The sequence below is a fragment of the Spermophilus citellus genome (assembly GCF_964194105.1).
Source record: "Spermophilus citellus genome assembly, chromosome: 14".
NCBI lineage: Eukaryota > Metazoa > Chordata > Mammalia > Rodentia > Sciuridae > Spermophilus > Spermophilus citellus.
Genome location: NC_138194.1, coordinates 105,624,689 through 105,647,641, shown reverse-complemented (window position 1 = coordinate 105,647,641; position 22,953 = coordinate 105,624,689). Strand labels below are relative to the sequence as shown.

Here is a 22,953-nt window from a genome sequence, read left to right as displayed (position 1 = left end):
ATGGCCTCAGAGTTTGTTTATTGCAGTGCTGGGGATGGAACCAAGAGCCTTGTGCTTGCCCGGTAAGCGCTCTCTACCCATGAGCTATATCTCCAATCAACCCTTTTTTATTTTAAGACATGTCTAAATTGGCTAGGCTATTCTTAATTTGCAATCCTCCTGCATCAGCCTCCCGAATCGTGCGCTTTTTTTTTTAAACATTTTTAGTTATTAATACAATGCCTTTATTTTATCTATCTATTTTTATATGGTGCCAAGAGTCTAACCCAGGGTCTCGAACGTGCTAGGCGAGCGCTCTACCGCTGAACCACAACCCCAGCCCCCGCCCTGCCGTCTTTTTGTAAGGTTTATTTTTTGCAGCACTGGAAATGGGTCCCCAAAATCCAGGCCAGCGCTGCACACTGAGCCGCAGCACACCCCCAGGTTGTGCATAGCCAATTTGGGGCGTCAAGGTCATCCCTTAGCTTCATCTTATTTTTACTTCCCTGTAACCCCGCCGTACTACCTCCTCCATTTTACCAAGTGCTACTTTGAACTAACCTATTGACACTGTCGGGAGACTGCGGAGATGAAGCACCCGGCGGGCTGAAGCCGCGGGTAGGCCAGGACCGCCCTTCCCCTCCCGCAGTCCGCGGACCATCGATGGCTTGGCTCCCTGGAGTCCTAGACCAGCCCCGGAAATGCGCGGGGCGGGGCTTCACCCCGTTTCCGGCTCTCGGTCTCCAGGGAAGGGCTGCCTGCGCATGCGCAGCTAGATCGTCTCGCTCCCAGGCCCCGTCTCCGGCTGGGCGGCGCACTACGCTGCTGCTAGCTGCCGAGCTCGGTCTTGGGGCCCGACGCTTCCTGCAAGCCGGCACCGAGGTGAGGCTCTTCGTGGCTCCTCGCGCAGTGCAGGTAGCCGGCGGCGGCCGGGCCGGCAGCTGAGAGGGTGTCACGAGAAGCCACGCACTAAGCGAACGAGTTCGATGATTGCTGGACGCGCCGGCAGGCAGGTTCCGGCCGAGGGCTCTAGTGATGTTGGGGACACTGGGGTAGGGGGCACAGGCGGCTCTCAGAGCCTGTCTGGGGCGCGCGCCCGCGACCGACCACCCGAGAGGCGGGCGGAGGCTGCGGGGAGTACGAGGCCTTGCGGGCGGGGGTGAGACCGGGGCGTCAGTCCACGCTGGGGCTGGGCCCTCGAAGCTCGCCCGCGCCGCGCCGCGCCGCGCCGCCCCGGGTAGCGGGAGGCCTCAGGGCGCGGCACGCCAGCCTCAGGCCCGAGATTGGACGGCCGGAGCTGCAGCTCCCGCCCCGCCGGCCCTCCTGCACACTGGCGGGAGCGGTCCTAGGGTGTGGAGAGGGTACACGCTGGCCCCAGGAGGCCTCTGCGAGAATGCAGGCTGCCTCCTTCCTCTGGTCGCGTCTCCGCTGTTCTTGCCGAACACGCCCAAGTCTCCTGAGGGAGAGCTGGGTGGCCGCAGACCGTGGCGCCCCCTGCTTTCTCTCGGATTCCATGGCGGTCGCGTCGGGGATGGCAGCCGAGTCCGGCCGGGAGACTTGACGTTCTTCCCCGCCATCCGCAGTCGGAAGCCGTCTCCGGACCTGTGAGCTCTGAGGTGGGGGAAGCCGAAGAGTTGATAATGTGGACCCACGTCCTTCCGCAGGGGTCGTGGCTCTGAGCTTAGCGGGTCCTGGCTCCACAGCCCCCTCGGACCGCGAATCCGTATCCAGGAGCGCGCCGTGCGGTCCCCGGGCGCGATGCCGCTGACTTTCCAGGACGTGGCAGTGTACTTCTCCCCAGCGGAGGGGCAGCAGCTGGGGCCCCAGCAGCGAGCGCTGTACCGGGATGTGATGCTGGAGAACTATGGGAACGTGGCCTCCCTAGGTGAGAACTACATCTCCCTCTGGCTTCTGGAGCGGGGGTGGGGCAGGGGGAGGGGGTGCCTCTCTAAGGGGCTCTTGGGCTGCTTTGGCTTTTTGGATCCCAAAAAGAAGGTCCTGCCCTCATCCCCGGGTACCAGTCTGATCTCTGCTGAAGGAAGACTGGCCGTGAGAGAGCCTTGCTGCCCAATTCGAGGGACTTCACTCCCTTTGCTAGTGGCCCAGTGGTGGTGCCCCCCCCCCCCACAGGAGAACAGGATGAATTCTTCCTTAAAAAAAAAAAAAAACAACACTTAAGCCCCTGGCTTTCCCTGACCAAGCAGGCACTTCTCACCTGGCTTGGGAGACCCGGTGGGCAGAGGCCGCACAGGCTCACCCAGGTTTTCACTCTCAACAGGATTCCCTGTCCCTAAGCCAGAGCTGATCTCCCAGCTGGAGCAAGGTGAGGAGCTGTGGGTCATGGATCTTCTGGGGGCTGAAGAATCAGAGGTCTTGAAAAACTGCCGAACAGGTGAGAATGGGCGGGAGGCTAATCCTCGGAACCCCCCCTCCCAGTTCTACCCTCATTGCAGCAGTGAGGGCGGTTGGGTTGTTGTGCTTAGGCCATCCTCTCCAAGAGCAGATGCAGTCACCACAGACATGTGGCATGTGCTCCTTGTTTACAAGGGCTTCCCTTACTGCTCCATTTGCTTTACTCTAGAAAATGTATGCAGTGCCCAGTGCCCGTTGTACGCGTTTTGTGGCACCTTCATTCTCTTCTTTACATAATACTCTTTCTTGCTGGCTTTCTTTTGACAGTAACTATGGGTTGCCTGTCATGTCCTTTTCTTCTTCACCTTTTCTTTCCTATACCTCAGTTTGGTCAGTAGTATTCTCTCTCTTTCCTTCTTGAGACCTGTGTCCTCATGTGCACATGCTTTTGCTCTCTCACTATCAGTGTGTTGTGGGCTGGTCTTGAATTTATGGACTCAAGCTTCCTACTGCTTCAGCTCCTGAGTGAAGTCACAGTTCCTGAGTCAATAGTTTTTTTTTATTGTTTTGGTACAGGGGATTGAATCCAGGGGCACGCAACTACCAAACCACATCTCCCCATCCTATTTTGTATTTTATTTAGAGACAGGGTCTTACTGAGTTGTTTAGTGCCTCACTTTTGCTGAGGCTTGCTTTGAACTCACAATCCTCCTGCCTTGGCCTCCTGAACCACTAGGATTACAGGCATGAGCCACCGTGCCCAGCAATGATATTTTTTTAAATGTGTACTTTTTTCTGTTGGATCTAGCTTCTCTACCTCAGCTACTGAGGCTTGTTCTGCTTTCTACCTTTTTCTCCTCCTTCCTCTCATTTTTTTATTATTTTATTGCTCTACACTGTCAGAACATGTAATTCCTTTACCTTTTACTATTACTCCTAGCCCCACCTTTGATGTTGTTGTTTTTTGCTGTTAAGTATATAATTTTTTTTACCTTTTAGTTAATTGTTGAACCTTTTATCAGAAATTTCTGCATCATTTCTCTGTTGGCTGGAGCTTGTCTTCCAGTTACTCAGAAAGACTCTTGTAAATAATATGCCCCAAGTTTATGCACATTCAAAACCACCTGTTTGAAGCCTTTTGCTTCTGGCAGTGGGTGCTAAAATCGTAGACTTTCGATGCTTCTTTTTATAGACAGTTGGAGTTATAAGACTGAAAGCATGGCTGTAGTTGCATTTTGGAAAATTTTAATGTTATATTTTTGTCATCATTTAGTCCAAGATATTATGTTTTGTGATTTCTTTGACCCAATGATTAGTTGGATGTGTGTTACTTTTCAAAACAGTTGGTACTTTCCTATTTCTTATTGTTGTTGACTTGTCATTTAATTCTATCAGGGTCAGGGAACCTATTCTTGTATAACTTCATTCTTCTCATTTTTGCTTACTCTTATTTTATGACTCTAGGGTCTCTCCCAGTAAGTATGCTGCATGCATGTAAAAAGGGTGGGTTCAATGGGCTGGGGCTCAGTGGAAGAGCACTTGCCTAGCGCATTCGAGGTGCTGGGTTCGATCTTCAGCACCACATATAAAATTAATTAATTAAAAATATTTATTTATTTATTTTTTTAAGGAGAGAGAGAGAATTTTAATATTTATTTTTTAGTTTTCGGCAGACACAACATCTTTGTTTGTATGTGGTGCTGAGGATCGAACCCGGGCCGCATGCATGCCAGGCGAGCACGCTGCTGCTTGAGCCACATCCCCAGCCCTAAAGATATTTTTTTAAAAAAGGGATGAGTTCAAGTAGCAATTAAGTCAAGGTGCTTCATGGTACTATTTAGATATCCCCCAGCCCTTTGCTCATTTTATGTGTAGTTATTTTATTTATGTATTTATTTATTTATTTTTTGGGGGCCCGTACTGGGGATTGAACTCAGGGATACTCAACCATTGAGCCACATCCCCAGCCCTATTTTGTATTTTTTAGAGACAGGGTCTCACTGAGTTGCTTAGCACCTCCATTTTGCTGAGGCTGGCCTTGAACTCTATAATTTTTTTTTCAGTTGTATATAGACACAATACCTTTATTTTAGTTTTATGTGGTGCCGGAAATCAAACCCAGTGCCTCACTCATGCTAGGCAACTGCTCTGCCACTGAGCTACAAACCTGGCCCTGGCCTTGAACTCTTGATTCTCCTGCCTTAGCCTCCTGAGCCCCTGGGATTACAGGTGTACACCCACACCCAACAATGTAGTTATTCTTTAGTTACTAAGAGAAGGTGTTAAAATACCCACATGTGATTGTGGAATTGTCTTGTCTTTAATTTTCTCAGTGTCTGGTTCATGTACTTTGAAGCTGTGTTATTTGTATTATTTTCACTTCTAATCATCATTTTTAGGGATAAGAGGATCCCTTATCATCTCTGGTAATATATTTGGTTCTGACTCTATTTCATCTGATATGTCATAGCAGTTCTAGCCTTAGCCTTATTCTTTTTTTTTTTTTCTTTTTTTTTCTTTTTGGTACTGGGGATTGAACTCAGAGGCACTCAACCAACCCCCAAGCCACATCCCCAGTCCTATTTTGTATTTTATTTAGAGACGGGGTCTCAATGAGTTGCTTAGCAAGACTGGCTTTGAAAACTCTGTCCTCCTTTTTCAGCCTTCCCAGCCGCTGGGATTACAGGCATACACCACCGATTCTAGCCTTAACTGTTAGCATGGCATATATTTTTTCGTCCACTTTTTTCAACCTCTGTCTTTACACTTAAGATAGCTCTTCCTAATAGCATTACAAATAAAAGGTAAGGTCTTTTTTTTTTTTTTTAATTTTTTTAAACTTTGTTTTATTTATTTATTTATTTATTTTTATGTGGTGCTGAGGATCAAACCTAGGACCTTGCACGTGCCAGGCGAGTGCTGTACCACTGAGCCTTTTTAAAATTTTTTTATTGTTATAGAAGTATAACATGCCTTTATTTTTATTTTTTTTAGTACAGTGCCTCACCTGTGCTAGGCAGGCACTCTGCCACTAAGCTATAGCCCCAGCCCCTTATCTTTTAATTGTAGTACTTAATCTATTAATATTTAATGTCTCGTTGTGTGTGTGTGTGTGTGTGTGAGAGAGAGAGAGAGAGAGAATGGGGATTGAACCCAGGGCCTTATGTGTGATAAGCAAACACTCTACCACTGAACCACATCCCCAGCCCTTTTTTTTTTTTTTTAATTTGAAACAGGATCCTTTTTTATTTCTCTTTTTTGCCTTTCATGTACTAATTCATTATAAATCTCAACCATCCCTTCCATCCTTTATGGTAAAGTTGTATGTAATATATCTGTGTACATTTGAGACAATATTATAATTTTCTTTTTAAACTGTCATAGATGACTAACAGCAGAGTTATGTCCTGATGAACCCATCATAAGTTGGAAATCACTTAGTGCATCTAACCTACCAAACATGCCAGCTTAGCAGCACAGCACACTGGAGAGTACAGTTGTTGCCCTGTGATCTTGTGGCTGCCTGGGAGCTGTGACTTCTGCCACTGCCCAGCACTGTAAGAGAGATCATAGTGCCCAAGAAAAGATTAAAAATTCAAAATCTGAAACAATATAGTTTCTATTGAATATATATCACTTTATGCTGTCATAAGATTGAAAAAGTTTTATGCAGAACCCTGGGAAGTTAGTGCTGTACTTTGAATCTGCATTATCCCTCAAAGGTCAACGTGTAAAAGGCTAAACTGAGGAGCCATTGGGAGGTTGGGCTTGGGGGAAGAAGCAAGGTCAGTGGGGGAATGCCACTGGAGAGTCTCTGGGACCCACTCCATCCTCTCTGTTTTGTGCCTGGCCGCCATGGAGTGAACAGGCTGCCATGCTAGGCTCCTCCCACAATGCGTACTGCTGCCACAGGCCCAGAGCACAGGCCAAGTGACTATGGGCTGAGACTTCTGAAACTGTGGGCAGAATAAGTGTCTCCTCCATTTACCTATCTAAGGTATTTCATCACAGTAATGAAAACCTAACAGTTGAGGAACCATCTGTATGTAGTTTATGAAAAAAATAAAAGAAAAAAATACTTTTTGCTGTCTTCACATGTAAGGAGCGTAGAAGTTGCTGCGGGATTCTAACAAGTGAAGAACTGAACAAACTGGAAAATCAGTGACTCTTGGATCAATCACAGTTGGACAGGAGACCTGTCATAGAGGCTCATAAACGTTTGAGGGTGGGTTTTTGTTTGTTTGTTTGTTTGTTTTTACCGCCAGAAGTGTGATGAATCCCACAGTGAACATTGGGGGAAATCTCCCTATGCTTCTGTCAGGGGAAAGGGAAAAGAAACTTCTGAAATATGTCAGAGCACTATTCCTCACAAAGCTGTTCTCTACATAGATGGCCTTGCCAGAGCCTGCCTGACCTGAGCAAGGAAGCTCCCAGCCCAGCACTCTGTTCTCCCTGACCTTGTGAGGGCCCAGGAGCACAGGCTTATGGTGCTGCATGCCTCATTGCACAGCCAACATGGCAGCACTGAGGCATGGGTGCCGCAGCTCCCTTACCCAGCTTGTCACATCTGCCTTTTAACAAAGACCTGTAAGACACTGAAAGGAGAAAAATGCAGAGTGGAGAGACTGAACAAGCATTAGAATGAGAGTCATAACTGGCAAGTGTGTTGGAATTACCAGATCAGGGATTTTTTTAAAACTAATATGACTAAGGCTTTAGTGGAAAATGTATGATATACAAAAACAGATATATAATATAGGCAGAGAGATTGAAATTCTAAAATAGAATAAAAAATGCTAGAAATGAAAAACACTGTAATAGTAATGACAGATGCCTTTGATGACTCACTAATAGACTGGTCAGGGTTTTGAGTATAATGTTATTTGAAGGCACACTTGGATTAGTTGTAAGTGTAGATAGAAAAACAATTAAAAACAAAAGTACAAGACAAGTATAATGAATATGGCGACAAGGAGACAAAGTGGAGTAATAGAAAATACTCAAAACCACAAAATAAGACTGGGTAGCCCAGTGATAGAGCATTTGTATAACATGTATAAGGCCTTAGGTTTGATCCCCAGCAGTGAAGAAACCATTTTTTAAACCAGAAAATGCAGAAAAAAATATAGAAGACAAACAGGAGCAAAGATCAACTGTAATATATAAAACAGGGACAAATGTTGTAGATATTAATTTCAACAATATTAGTCTTTTTTTTTTTTTTTTTGCGGGGGTATCAGGGATTTAACTCAAAGGCGCTGGGCCACATCCCCAGCTCTATTTGAGACAGGATGTCACCGAGATGCCTAGTACCTTGCTTTTGCAGAAGCTGGCTTTGAACTCTCCATCCTCCTGCCTCAGCCTCCCGAGCTTCTGGGATTCCAGGTGTGTGTCATTGTGCCCAACTCAACAGTCATTTTAAATGTCAGTGGTCAGCCAGGTGTGGTGGCTGGCCCACACTTGTAGTTCCCACTGCTTGGGCTAAGGCAAGGGAATTGCTTGGGCCCAGGAGTTCAAGGCCAGGCTGGGCAACATAGTGAGCCCCTGTCTTGTTTTTGTTTGTTTGTTTTGTTTTTTGTTTTTTTAAGGACAAAAATAATCTTCATTGATCAGTAGATGATAGAGACCATCAGAGTGGGTCAAAAGCGAGACCTAACTATGTCTTCTACAAGAAACCTCTTATAAACATAAAAATGCATATAGCTTAAAAGTAAAGACATGGAAAAAGATGCTAATAGGAATCAAAAGAAAGAGGGAATGTTTACATTATTTTCAGTCACAGCAGACTTCTGAGCAAGGAAAGGCACCAGGAAGAGAGGAATAATGCATAATGATAAGGGGTTTATACATCAAAAAGACAGCAATTCCTGGTGCACCTAACAGCAGCAACAGAAAACAAAAGGCAAAATCTGATAGGCCTGCTAGGGGAAAGAAATGAATCTAGTACTATAGTTGGAGACTCCAGCTATTGTCTCTATCTACAATGGACAGATCCATCTGCAGAAAACAAGGATGACACAACTGAGCTCATTACCATTCATCACTGGGATAGACATCCACAGACTCCTTCATCTAACAACAGCAGGTTTGTTCTGTTTTTATGGTGCTGGTGATCAAACCCAAGGCTTTTTGCATACTGACCAAGTGCTCTACCCCTGTACTACACTGCCAGCCCGGATTATAGTCTTCTGAAGTTCACTTGGAATGTTCACCAGACAGACCATACTCTATGCCTGAAGCACACTTTGATGTGTTTAAAAGGATAGACTGCCAAATGTGGTGGCACATGCCTGTAATCCCAACTACTCAGGAAGCTGATGTAGGAAGATCACAAATCTCAAAAACTGCTTGGGATGTGGATCAATGGGTTTAATCCCTAGTACTGAAAGGCTGGGTTCAATCCCTAATACTGAAAGAAAGTGTACAACATGTGCTGTCAGACTACAGTGATATTAAAACTAGAAATTAATAACAAAAATATAGGTAGAAAATGCTAAAATTTTGGAGTATAAAGAGCATGCTTTTTTCCGCCCAACCCAGTACAGGGGGTTGAGCCCCAGGTGTTCCCCAGCCTTTTTTATTTTTTTTTATAATCTTGAGACAAGACTTAGTTGCGCAGCCTGGTCTTGAATTTGGGGTCCTCTTACCTCAGCCTCTCGTGTCACAGGGATTATAGGATTACATGTTTTGCTACACAGCATACTTCTAAATAATGGGTGAGTCAAAGAAGAACTCTGAAGAAATTTTTAAATATTTTGAATTAAATGAAGATAAAAATATCACCTAGCAAATTCTGTGGACTGGAGTGAAAACATGATGAGAAATTCAGGTCAGTGAATGCATTTATTGAAAAGAAGATCTTAAAAGCTAGGCATGGTGGTGCAAACCTGTAATTCCAGCATCTTGGGAGGCTGAGGCAAGAGGATTGTGAGTTCAAAGCCAGCCTCAGCAATTTAGCAAGGCCTAAAGCAACTCATGAGACCCTGACTCTAAATAAAATATGAAAAAGGGCTGGGAATGTGGCTCAGTGATTGAGTACCCCTGGGTTCAATCCCTGTATTCAATATTCTAAGCTTCTACCTCAGGAAACTAGAGAAGAAGAGAAAATTAAATCCAGAGTGAACAGAAGAAAAGAAATAATAAATGTGAAAATGAAAACAGGAAATCTGGGCTGGGATTGTGGCTCAGTGGTAGAGCGCTCGCCTACAGGCACAGGCAGGACGCAGGTTCGATCCTGAGCACTACATAAAAATAAAGGCATTGTGTTGTGCCCATCTATACCTAAAAAATATTTTTAAAAAAACATGAAATCAGTAGAGAAAAATCAATAAAACCAGGAGTTGGTTCTTTGAAGAGATCAATAAAGTTGATAAGCATCTATCCAGATCAAGAAGGACGGAGAGAACACAAATCACTGATATCAGAAATGAATGGTTCTTGTGACATGGAGAGGTCAAAAGGATATAATAAACAGCACTTTGCTTACAAATTGGATAACTTAGATGAATTGAACTAATTCCTTGGAAAATCAGTCTCTCCAAACTCAACAATAAGTAGACAATCTGAATAGGTCTATGTATATTAAAGAAATTGAGTCAACAATTAATCTTCCAAAACAGTTCCCTGGCTCAAATGGGTTCATTTGTGAATTCTGTCCCATTTAAGTATGAAATTATGCTATTTTCTCCTCTTTTCCAGAGGATATAAATACTTCCTGGCTCATTCTGTGTTGTCAGCATTATCATACTAGCAAAATCAAAGACACTACAAGAAAATAAAACAGTGGACAAGTATGAATATGGATGTAAAAGTTATCAACAAAATATTAACAAATCAGATTCAGTAATATATAAAAAGAAGTATACCATGACTAAGTGGAGTTTATCTCAGGTATGTACAACTGGTTCAACATTGAAACATCAATGTAGTTCACACTAAAGAAGAAAGATCACATGGTCATATCAATAGATACAGAAAAAGCATTTGGCAAAATTCAACATTCATGATAAAAACTCAGAAGTTTTAGGTATAGAGGGGGGATTCCTCAACTTGGTTTAAAAAAATACCTGCAAAATTTTTTAATGGGAAAAAACTTGAAGCTTTTCCTCTAAGATCAGGAACAAAGCCAGAATGACTCCTTTTACCACTGCTTTTCAACACCCTACAGGAAGCTGTAGCTAATGGAATAAAGCAAGAAAAGGAAATAAAGGCTATTACATATTGGGAATGAAGAAATATAACTGTTTACAGATGACACCATTGTCTAGGTGATAGGCCATCTATGGATAGGAAGATTCAATATTGACAAGGTGTTAGTCATTACAGTGGCCCACACCTGGAATCTCAGCTACTCAGGAGGCTGAGGCAGAAGGATCGCAAGTTCGAAGCCAACAATCTGGCCAGCTAGTAAGAAGCTTCTCAAAAAGGTTCTGGATGTAGTTAAGTGATAGAGCACTTGCCTAGCATGCCCAAGACTAGGTTTAGTACCCAGTAACTGCGCAAAAAAAAAAAAAAAAAAAAAAGATGAAAAAAGAAAAAAAGTCACTTTCCCCAACTTGATCTATAAATTCAGCACAATTCCAATTAAAATCTCAGTAGGTTATTTTGTGGATGTCAAAAAACTTACTCTGGGGGCTGGGGTTGTGGCTCAGCGGTAGGGCACTGCCTAGCATGTGCAAGGAGCTGGGTTCAACCCTCAGCACCACATAAAAATAAATAAATAAATAAATAAAGGTATTGTGTCCAACTACAACTAAAAAAAATATTTTAAAAAAATGACTCTGAGGTTTATATGGCAAGGTAAGAGACCTAGAATAACTAACTCAGTATTGAAAGAAAGGCACAAAATCAAAATCGGACTCATACCATTTGATTGCAAGGTTCACTGTACTGCTGAAGAACTAGACATAGACTATTAAAGCAAAATAGAGAGCCTGTAGTTATCAGATGATCGCATGCAAAGAAAATCAATGTAGATGCCCTCTACCAGAGGCGCACCATGATCCCAGCACTGAGGAGGCTAAGGCAGGAGGATTGCAAATTCACTTTCATCCTGTCTCAAAAATATAGGTCTGGGGTGCGATTTAGTGGTAGAGCATCCTTGAGTTAAATCCCCAGTACCACACACAAAAGACCCATTAAGTCCCAAGGTTTTAGGGCTGAGGCTGGGACTCAGTGGTAGAGCACTCACCTAGCATGCACAAGGTACTGGGTTTGATCCTTAGCACCACATAAAAATAAAGCGATCATTAAAAAAAAAAAAAGTCCCAAGGTTTTTGTTCTGTGACAGTGTCAATGAAATTAAAACAGGTTCATTGAAATAGGTTGGAAATCATAATCTAGACTTTACACATAGTTATATTAATCTTTTTTTTTTTAAGAGAGAGAATTTTTTTAATGTTTATTTTTTAGTTTTCGGCAGACACAACATCTTTGTATGTGGTGCTGAGGATCGAACCCGGGTCGCACGCATGCCAGGCGAGCGCGATACCGCTTGAGCCACATCCCCAGCCCCTAATCTTAATATTATATATTACATAATTTTATATTATAACTCCATCTGAGTGTTTATTGGTATTCCACATCTGGAATACTGGGACAAAATGGGTTCAGCAAGTCGTAGTCTGCTGCTGTAACAAAATGCCATAAACTGAGTGCTTAAACAAATTCATTTTCTTACAGTTCTGGAGGTTGGAAGTCTCTCAGTTTGTCAGTTTTTGGTGAGGGTTCTCTTGCTATCTCACAGATGATTATCTTCTCACTGTGTCCTCATCTGGTAGAGAAAAGAAGTCTTCTGGTCTCTGTTAAAAGGGCACTAATCCACTAATGGGGCCCCACTCCCAGTTACCTTCCAAAGGCCTCATCTCCAAATGCCATTGAAAGTTAAGACTTTAAATAAGCTGAAGGTCACAGTTCAGTCCATAGCAGACTATTCATAGCCCTAAATATAAAACTCCTAGATGATAAGAGAAAATGTAGATTTGAGCTTGGGTTTTATAGTAAGTTTGGGAATGTGACATCAAAAGCATTATACACATCTGTAATCCCAGCAACTCATGAGGCTGAGGCAGAAAGATCACAAATTTGATGTCAGCCTGTGTAAGTTAGCAAGACACTATCTCAAAAAAGGCTGACGTGGGGCTTTGGTTGTGGCTCAGTAGTAGGGCACTCACCTAGCATTTATGAGGCCCTGGGTTCGATCCTCAGCACCATATAAAGATAAATAAATGTATTGTGTCCATCTACAACTAAAAGATATTTAAAAAAAAAAAAAGGCTGAGGATGAAGCTCAGTTGTAGAGCATTCCTGGGTTCAATCACCACTACCAAAACCAAAACTTTCACAAAAGACAATGAATAAGAATTTTCATAGACTCAGAGATGTGTCCATCTACAACTAAAAAATAAAAATAAAGAAATAGACAAAAGGCCTGAACAGACACCTGGCCAAAGACACACAGATGGCAGTCCTGTGTAAAGGTGCTGCTTGTTGTGTCACTAGAATGCAAATTAGAGCCATAGTGAGATGCCACTGCATGCTTTTTTAGAATGGCACATCCAGGAAGTTGACAGCACCCAGTATCAGCGAGGATGGGGAACAGCAGAATGTGCCTCTATTGTTGGAATGCACAGTGTTGTGGCTGCCATGGAAGATGTTGGCCAGAAGTGCACACACATACAAAAGATCACATTCACAGTCTTGGTGTTTATCCAAAGTGAACTGAAACACAAAACCTGTCCACAAATTTTATAAGCACTTTATTCATAATTGCTAAAAGTTGGAAGCAACCAAGATGTTCTTTAATAGATGAATGGAATGGAATGATATGTGGGGCTAAAAAGAAGTGAGCTTACCAAGCTATGAGGAGAAGTGATGGAGTCTAAAAGTGTGCATAACTAGAGGAAAGAGGCAGCTTGAAAGGTTGCATGTATATTCCACAGTGACACTCCTACAAAGTTGAAACTGTAGACACAAGAAAAATACAAATGGATACCAGGAAATAGAAGAGGGGTGGGGTGCACAGAGAGACTTGGGGACAGTGGGACTCTGGTACTGCAGTGGTGGATCCAGCATGCACTGTCAGAACCCAGGGACTGCAACATAAGAGCAGACCCCATGGTGGCTGTGGACTCCAGGTGATGTGTCCCTGTGGGTTCATCTATTCTGACACTTGTACCACCCTGATGCATGATTTCCTGAGCACATATTAAGATTCAGGGTGAAATTTGTGCCTTCCTCCAGGCATCACGTATTCTGGGGTTTTCTTTGGGAAAGCACACATCATTGGGAGGTGAGACACAGGTCAGGAATTGAGATTTTATTGCTCATAGGTCCTGGGGATACCCCAAGGCCATAGAGGCTAGTCAGCAAGAAGGGCAAGGATTGGGGACCTGGAGCATCTACCATTAGGGTCCAGGGTATGGGCAGGAGAGAAGTTCCACGCTGGTGGCTTAGTCCACTTGTGCATTTAGTCAGGCAGCTGGTGGGGTTGGGGCTTGAAGCAGTGATCTTGTGACCCCACGAAGCAGAGGGAGTAGTTGGAGAGCTTGGGTTGGATAGGGCTACGGTGGATCCATGTACTCCAGAGGGCCTTGTGTCAAAAGTTTGGTGCCCTGGGTAGCACAGTTGCGAGGTGGGGGCTTGTGGGAGACCCTCAAGTTATTAGGGGACCCTACCAGTACTCTCTGCTTCCTTGCTCCTGGTGTAAGCAGTTGCCTCTGCCACACATTTCTGCCATTGCCATCTGGTGCCCTCACCAGAGGGCCAAAGCAAGAGGTCTGCCTGATCTTGGACTAGAACCTCCAGAACCACGAGCTAAATAAAAATGCTATCTTTATAAGTTAATTGCCTCAGGTATTTTGTTATAATAACACAAAGCTCACCAATACAGGCTATTAGCTAAAAACGTCTTATGCCGGCATCAAGGAACTCATATGAGAAAAAGAATGGAGCTGGTTATGGTGGCACATGCTTTTAATCCCAGTGACTAAGGAGGCTGAGGCAGGAGAATTGCAAGTTTGAGTCCAGCCTGGGCAACTTAGACTCTGTCTCAAAAGAGGCATAGGGGTATAGCTTAGTGATGATGTCCATGGGTTCAATCTCCAGCACAAAATCAAAATCAGAATTAATACTGAAGCACTCTGGGCATGGTGGTACAGGCCTGTAATCCCAGCAGGTCACAAGGCTGAGGCAGAAGGATCACAAGTTCAGAGCTCGCCGCAGCAATGGTGAGGTACTAAGCAACTCAATGAGACCCTGTCTAAAATATAAAATAGGGCTGAGGATGTGGCTCAGTGGCTGAGTGCCCCTAAATTCAATCTCTGGTCCCCCCACCACCCCACAAAAAAAAATGCTGAAGCTGGACAGAAATGTCGACCTTTCTGCACCATCTAAGCTGTCTGGATTTGCAAATGTTCTATGATATTAAATTATTTTCATCTTATATTTTTTTCTTTGCAATGCTGGGGATTCAACCCCGGGCCTCATGTATGCTATGCTAGGCAGGTGCTCCACTGCCAGCCATATCATTAGCCCTCATGTATTTTTATCTGCATGTTATTTATTACCCAATGTATTAGGATAATGAGCCTATGAGCAAATAAAATCTCAATTCTCCACCTTGTGTCTCTTTTTTGATGGGTTTTAAGTAGCATTCTATAAACATAGTTACATGCAAGCAAGTTGTTACTAGGTTACCTAGTATCATATGCTTTGGGGGCCTGACACCTAGCATTCAGACTAATGCCAGTTTGCCAGGTTTTTCCTCTCACAGTGAGCTGTCAGTCACGATTCTGGGTTATCTAAAATTTATGGGTAATGCTTTCTTCCAACATCTTGTTAAGTATTTTATATAGTGAGCACATCCCTCCACCATCTGGATGCTACTGGCATTTCCCTTGGCCATGCTAATTTTGCAAGCAGTTTTGAGTGGTTAGAGCTTCCTGGGCCCGCTGAGTGAACCCTAGCTGTGGTATCTGCCCCAGGGATAGACGTCACAGACCCCTTCGTGCAGAGAAGACCATCTTTTAGGACTGTTTTGGCCTGTTGGTGCTCTTGTCCTCAACACACTCTGCAGCTCAGTGGTGGCTCTGTCCCCCGGGACCCGGCGTGCATTTCTGGGTGGTATCACTTGCTGGAGTCCATGCTGCAGGGTTTTCAGGGCTAGCAGTTTCTCAGATGAGATGGCCCTGGACAGGCACTGGTGCCTGATTCTCTTGGGTGGGTTGTGAGTGAGGTGTTAGAAGGGAAAAGATGGTTTTCATTGGTTTCCATCTTCCCAGGAGCATGATGAGGACTGGTACGGTTTGAGGAGTAATCGCCTCACCTTCAGGGAGCAGGGCATGTAGTTATTCTAATTAATATTCATAACAGGGAACTTTAGAGATGAGCTTTAATTTTTTAAAAAAATTTTTAGTTGTTGATGGACCTTTATTTTATTCATGTTTATGTCCCGTGCTGAAAACTGAACCCAGTGCCTCACACATGTGAGGCAAGTGCTCTACCGCTGAGCCACAACCTCAGCCCATCAGTTCTAATTTTTAAAGCCTTTACATAAATAGGAGCATAAATATTATCTATTTTGAAATAACCTGAAGACCCTTGAATCATTTAAGAATGACAAAAAACAAACCTGCATTGGTTGCAAGATACAGTGAGAAGTTGTGTTAGCATTATGTCTCTGTGACAAAATCAACTTAAATGGAGGAAAGATTTGTTGACTCACCATTATCTGACCCTGCTGCCTTGGCCTATGGCAGCACAGCACATTAAGGCAGGAGTGTGTGGCAGAGAAGGCTTGAGCAGTTGTGGCAGCTGGGACATAAAGAGAGGAAGGGCCAGGTCCCCAAAGCCCTTGCCGCCGGCCACCAGGTCCCTCTGCGTAAGGGTTCTACTCCCTGCCAATAGCACCACCAGCTGGGGGTTAACTTCAACATGGGCCTTTGGTGGGCATTCCAGATCCTAGATATAACATACATTAAAAATCATTTGGGGGCTGGGGATATAACTCAGTTGGTAGAGTGCTTCGCTTGCATGCACAGCGCCCTGGGTCCAATCCCCAGCAACACCAAAAAAAAAAAAAAAAATATATATATATATATATATATATTACACATACACACACATACATACATACATACATACATACATAAATATCATTTGGAAGCCTTTTGCAGTAATGGATACCCCTAATCCCTGCAGTTCAGGAGTCAGGGGCAGGAGGACTGGATTTGAGGCCAGCCTGGGCATTTAGCAAGAGCCTGTCTCAAAATAAAAAGGGCTGAAAATGTAGTCAGTGGTAAAGCACCCCTGGAGTCAATCCTCAGTACTGAAAAAAAAAAATTTTTAATAACATCAACCTTCAAGTTGCCCTCAAAAAGATGATATAGACAAAGTTTGTCTACAGTAATTTTGCAATATTGTTTGGATTCCTCTATAATAGTACATTTTGGGTTGGGCGCCGTAACCGGGATTTAACTCAGGGGTACTTGACCACTGAGCCACATCCACAGCCCTATTTTGTATTTTATTTAGGGTCTTATTGAGCTGTTAAGCACCTCGTCGTTGCTGAGGCTGTCTTTGAATTTGTGATTCTCCTGTCTCAGCCTCCTAAACCGCTGGATTACAGGCATGCACTACTGTGCCTGGCTTAAGAGTACATTTTTTAAAAAAACGATTTTATCACATTTTAGTAATGGCTCATGTTCACAGTTCATGTTAATGCACTGAACCCCTATTTAGATAGGAGTTGCTTTATTATTAAACCCAATTTAAGAAATATACACAATTTTGCTGGGTGCAGTTATGCACACCTGTAATCCCAGCTGCTCCAGAGGCTGAGGCAAGAGAATCACAAGTTCAAAGCCAGCCTCAGCAATTTAGTGAGGCCTAAGCAACTTAGTGAGACCCTGTTTCAAATAAAAAATAAATTAAACGGGCTGTAGATGTGGCTCAGTGGTTAATGGACTTAGGGTTCAATCCCTGGTACGTAAAAAAAAAAAAAAATCCAGTCTGATTCTTATAGATTAAAATGTACTATATCTGTTTTTCATATATATGTACCTAGTAACAATGCCATTAGCTTGGATTTTTGGGAAAAAAAGCAATCATTTTTAAGTATACTTAGATTTCCAAGAGAGTTTCTTTATTTTAATATAGTATTTTAAGTAATGAGATTTCCAAACAGAGAAGTATAAATTTTTCATGCTGTATGTATCCTATTATTTTATTAAAAAAAAATAACTTCAAGTCTAAGGAGTGTGGTGGCGCACACTTGGAATCTCAGTAATTACTCTCAGGAGACTGAAACTGAAGGATCACTAATTTAAGGTCATCCTGGGCAGCTTAGCAAGTTGGTATCTCAAAAATGAAAAATGGCTGGGGATGTAACTTGGTGGTAGAGCATTCCTGATTTCAATCTTCAGTGCACGTGTGGGCGCGCGCGCGCACACACACACACACAAATCTTACAAAAAAAATTTAAAAAGGGGTGAGGCAGAACACTTGCCTATATGTGTGAGGCCCTGGATTCCATCCCCAGAACAGAAGGAAGGAAGGGAAAAAAAGAAGGTAAAGAAAGAAGGTAGTTGGGCTGGGGATGTGGCTCAAGCGGCAGCGCACTCGCCTGGCATGCGTGCGGCCCGGGTTCGATCCTCAGCACCACATACCAACAAAGATGTTGTGTCCGCCGAGAACTAAAAAATAAATATTAAAAAATTCTCTCTCTCTCTCTCTCCTCTCTCACTCTCTCTTTTAAAAAAAGAAAGAAAGAAGGTAGCTAGCTATTAGCTATTTTAAGAAGAGAGAAGTTTGGCTTAAAGTGGATAAATGTGTAGGTTCCAACTCCAGCTAGCCATAATTGGTCCTCTGTGGGAGAAAGTGGGCCCTCAGCATAGTCCAGCCAGGGGGAGGAACCCAAGACCTTGATCTGCCCGCTGGTGCTCAGAAGGAGATGGAAAGACTCCTGCTCCTTGAAGTGAGAAGAGTAGATACCTTCTCAGGTACACACATAAGCCACATGCATGTGTGCAAAAACCCACATCTAGAAATTTTCTCTCCCGTTCTCTATTTGTCTTTACTTGCAATCTGCAACATGGTAGATTTTTAAGCCTTGGGAAGGTGATATGGTAGAGCACCTGCCTAGCATATAGGAGGCCCTGCCTTTTACCCCAGTGTTGCAGACAACAATGATAACAAAAAGTTATAAGTCTTGATATCCAACAGCAAGAGTGTTCCCACCTCACTGTCTGCCTCAGTGATGGACCCTTGGCATTTACTTTTAGAATCATTTTGTGAAATGAGAAAATTGGGAGTTTGATTGAGGTTGCATTGAATCAATTTCAAGAAAAGTGGATATCTTTGTAATCTGAATATTCTAGCCCATAAGTATACCATATCTATTCACTTGCCCAGGTCTTTATTTCACTCAATAGCAGTGTATTATGATTTTCTGGTCATAACTGATGGAGAACAAAAGAAGGGACAGATGACCAAAATAAAAAGGGGCCACAATACAGATCCATAGGCTGTAATAAAAAGGCATCTGAACACATTTATGCCAAGAAGTTTTAATATGGAGATAAAACACAATTTGCCCAGAAAACACAATTTGTCAAGGTTGACACAAGAAAGCATTAATACAGGGCTGGGGATGTGGCTCAAGCCTAGCGCGGTCGCCTGGCATGCGTGTGGCCCGGGTTCGATCCTCAGCACCACATACCAACAGAGATGTTGTGTCCGCCAAGAACTAAAAAATAAATATTAAAAATTCTCTCTCTCTCTCTCTCTCTCTCTCTCTCTCTCTCTCTCTCTCTCTCTCTCTCCTCTCTCACTCTCTCTTTAAAAAAATAGGGACTGGGATTGTGGCTCAGCGGTACAGTGCTCGCCTAGCACGGGCGGGGCCTGGGTTCGATCCTCAGCACCACATAAAAATAAAGGCATTGTGTTGTGTCCATCTACACCTAAAAAATAAAAAAAATTTAAAAAGAAAGCGTTAATACATAATCTTTTAAGTATTAAAGAAATTGGTTCAGTAAACAAAATTCCTATCTCAGAGAAAATGCCAAGCCCAGATGGTTTTGCCAGCTTATACCACACATTTAAGGAAGAAATAGCACTTATCTTCCATATGTATTTTCAGTTAAAGTTGGTTTATGCTGTGTGTATTATTTTAGAAACTGATTTTTCAGTTTATGTCATAGACTTTTCCTTTAACTATATATTCTTCTATTATATAATTATAATGTCAGAAAGGTATTCCATTATATGTCTTGTCTATCGCTGACTTAAACAATACTCTATTTTTTTTTTTCTTTCTTTTTTTGCAGTGCTGGAGATAAACCTAGGGCCTCCTGCATGCCAGGCAAGTGCTCTATCACTGTGCCACACCCAGCCCTGTCCTCTGTTTTTTGAATATTTGGATTCTTTCTTGTTTCCCCATAATTAGGGAGAACATTTCAGGGATGGTCATAATTATCATTTCTTTGTGCAAATGACTGTTGACTTAGCATAGACTCTTGAAGAGCAATTTTGGGAACAAAGGGTGTGTAATATTAATTCTTTTGCTATGTATTACCAACTTTCCCTTTAAAAAGCTCTATTTATTTATAGTCCATCCCACAGTACAGGACAGGAATTATTCTTTTAATTCTCTGTGTGGGAATCAACGCAGCACAGGAACCTCCACCCCCTTCTTGCTCTAGCTGTGGCAGGCTCCTTGCATTCCTGACTTGGTGGCTCTCCATCTCACCCAGGCCTGCCTTCTGCAACTGCTGACCCATTGACTCTTGCTCCCTCTGAGGCCACGCATGCTCCTGGGATCTTCCGACCACATAGGCTGCAGGAGATGGTTCTGTATTTTCAATAGTTTCCGTTATCCGTGTTATTTCATTTTTTTAATATTATTATGTTTTTAGTTGTAGTTGAACAAAATGCCTTTATTTTATTTATTTTTATGTGGTGCTGAGGACCGAACCCAGAGCCTCGCAAGTGCTAGGCAAGCGCTCTACTGCTGAGCCACAATCCCAGCCTCTGTGTTATTTCATTCTTTAAAAAAAAAAAAAAAAGTATTTGATTTTCTTCCTCAATATACAGAGACCAGAGGCTCTCTGGCTTCCTATTGTGTTCCTTACCTGGAGCAGCCTGTTAGCAGATTCATTTGCTAGTTTGATAGGTGAAAAATCATAATTTGTTTGAGTTCCCCTCTTGTGGTACCTGGTGGACTGAGCTTTCATCCTGTGACTGGCCATTTTGCCTCTTGTGCTCCTGAGTCATGCATAGCACATCTGCTACTGGAACATCTGCCTTCCAAGTAAGGATCTGTGTAAGAATGTTGCTGAACAGTGGTGTCCTCTAGTAATTCCTTTATGTTTTGTGTAACAGATTCTGATACTGGGACTGAGAAGGAACTGTCCATTCTAAACCAGGAGTGTTCTGAAGATGTGAAGAGGCCAGCATTTGTATCAAGAAGATTCTCAAGGGCCAATTCACAGACACCTGTGTTCCAGGATCCTTGGGACCTGGAGGGGAAGGGAGAAGGGAGCCTGGGAAACACTGCTGGCCAGAGTCTGAAGAAACCCCATCTACACAAGAGAGTTTTCAGAGAGGAATCTGTCCTGTGTAGGGAGCAGCCTCCAAGAGAGAGTGTCCAGGAGTGTTCTTTAAATGTTGATAGGCATTTAAATACAAACCAAAATGTTGTTAGACTTCAAAGGAATAAAACAGGAGAGAGAGTCTTTAAATGTGATATATGCAGTAAAACCTTCAAATATAATTCAGACCTCCGTCGACATCATAGACGCCACACAGGGGAAAAGCCCTATGAGTGCAGTTGGTGTGGGCGAGCCTTCACACACAGCGCGAGCCTCATCCTGCACCGCCGAGTCCACACTGGCAGCAAACCATTTAAATGTGAAGAATGTGGGAAGACTTTTGGGCTCAATTCCTACCTCATTCTGCATCGGAGAATTCACACTGGAGAAAGACCCTTTGGGTGCAGTGAATGTGGGAAAGCCTTCAGTCGAAGCTCTAGCCTCATTCAGCATCGCGTCATTCACACAGGAGAGAAGCCTCACAAGTGTGAGGAATGTGGCAAGGCCTTTAGCCAGAGCCCCCAGTTAACTCAGCACCAGAGGATCCACACTGGGGAGAAGCCGCACAAGTGCAGTCAGTGTGGCAAGGCCTTCAGCCGGAGCTCCAGCCTCATTCAGCATCAGAGAATTCACACTGGGGAGAAGCCCCACAAGTGCAGTCAGTGTGGCAAGGCCTTCAGCCAGAGCTCCAGCCTTTTCCTCCATCATAGGGTCCACACTGGAGAAAAGCCCTATGTGTGCCAGGAGTGTGGCCGGGCCTTTGGTTTCAATTCTCACCTTACTGAACACACACGGATTCACACTGGAGAGAAGCCTTATGTGTGTGGTGAGTGTGGCAGGGCCTTCAGCCGGAGTTCCACTCTCGTGCAGCATCGCAGAGTGCACACAGGGGAGAAGCCATATCAGTGCTCTGAGTGTGGGAAAGCCTTCAGCCAGAGCTCCCAACTCACCCTGCACCAGCGTGTCCACACTGGCGAGAAGCCCTATGAGTGCCGGGCCTGTGGGAAGGCCTTTAGCCGGAGGTCAACCCTCACACAGCATCAGCACATTCACACGGGAGATAATCCTCGCCAGCGTAGAAAGGGTGGCCCCAGCCTGATGCCCACTGGAGAGCGACGTGGCAGAGCCTTCAGCCATGGTGCAGACCTCATTCTGCACTGGACAATCCACACTGGTGAGAAATCCCTGGGGTGCAGTGAATGTGGGAAGACTTTCAGCCCTACCCCACAACCCACTGAGTGCCAGAGAAGCCGCCACGCTGGGGAGAAACCATATAAATGTCAAGAATGTGGAAAGGCTGTCAGCGGGGGTTCAGCCCTTACTCAACATCAGGTAGCTCATGCTGGAGAGAAGCCCTCTCTAAATGATGGCTCTGAAAGATATTTTATTCAAATTAAAAAGATTTTCCAAGAGAGACATTTTTAAGTTATAAAATTAGGAAACAGTGTAGCAATTGTTCATTTTATGTTGGATAGGCTAGCAAAATGAAAGTTAAATAAGAGGGTTTACATATTACCAGCAAATCAAAATAAACAGGTTGGATGACTATTAAAGTCATTAAATTTGAAAGTAAACATGAGAGAATTCAATCTGGAAAATACTGTTGTATAGAGGTCATTGTTGTGCTCAGGGTGACCCCTGTCGCTCCACCTTCAGACATTGAGAGGAGGGGGAGCACCAATAATGAGCCACTGGCTCCAGCCCCAAGGTGTCACTACCTTGTGTCTCCTTCCTGCCTGAGCTCAGCTTGTTATTGGGAATACCCAGTCCCAGTACCGCTGGGCAGGGTGAGCCTTCCCTTACCAGCCTGCAGGCAGGGTGTCCTTCCTCCCTTGGAGCCCAGTTTCGGCATTTGTGGAGTGAAGATTGATGTGTTTTCAGTTCTGAGATCTGCAGTTGAGCAGAGGCCTCGGGGCCAATGAGGCCAGGCTGCTATGAAGCCCCATTCTCAAGAGCTGCAAAAAGGAAAGAAAATCCTCACAATGCTCGGAGAAAATAGGAGAGGAAATAACTGCAGTTAAGACACACCAAGAAA

At 43.9% G+C, this 22,953-nt stretch overlaps 1 protein-coding gene across 1 annotated transcript; it reads left to right on the top strand.

Moving 5' to 3' along the window:
* Positions 1-22,953, top strand: ZNF251 (zinc finger protein 251; the record flags this gene model as incomplete). Its single annotated transcript, XM_081266391.1, has 5 exons — positions 1-62; positions 812-988; positions 1,644-1,864; positions 2,258-2,371; positions 20,710-22,953. 5 exons carry the CDS (start codon positions 1-3, stop codon positions 22,341-22,343), a joined length of 2,208 nt encoding a protein of 735 aa, XP_081122517.1. The 3' UTR covers positions 22,344-22,953.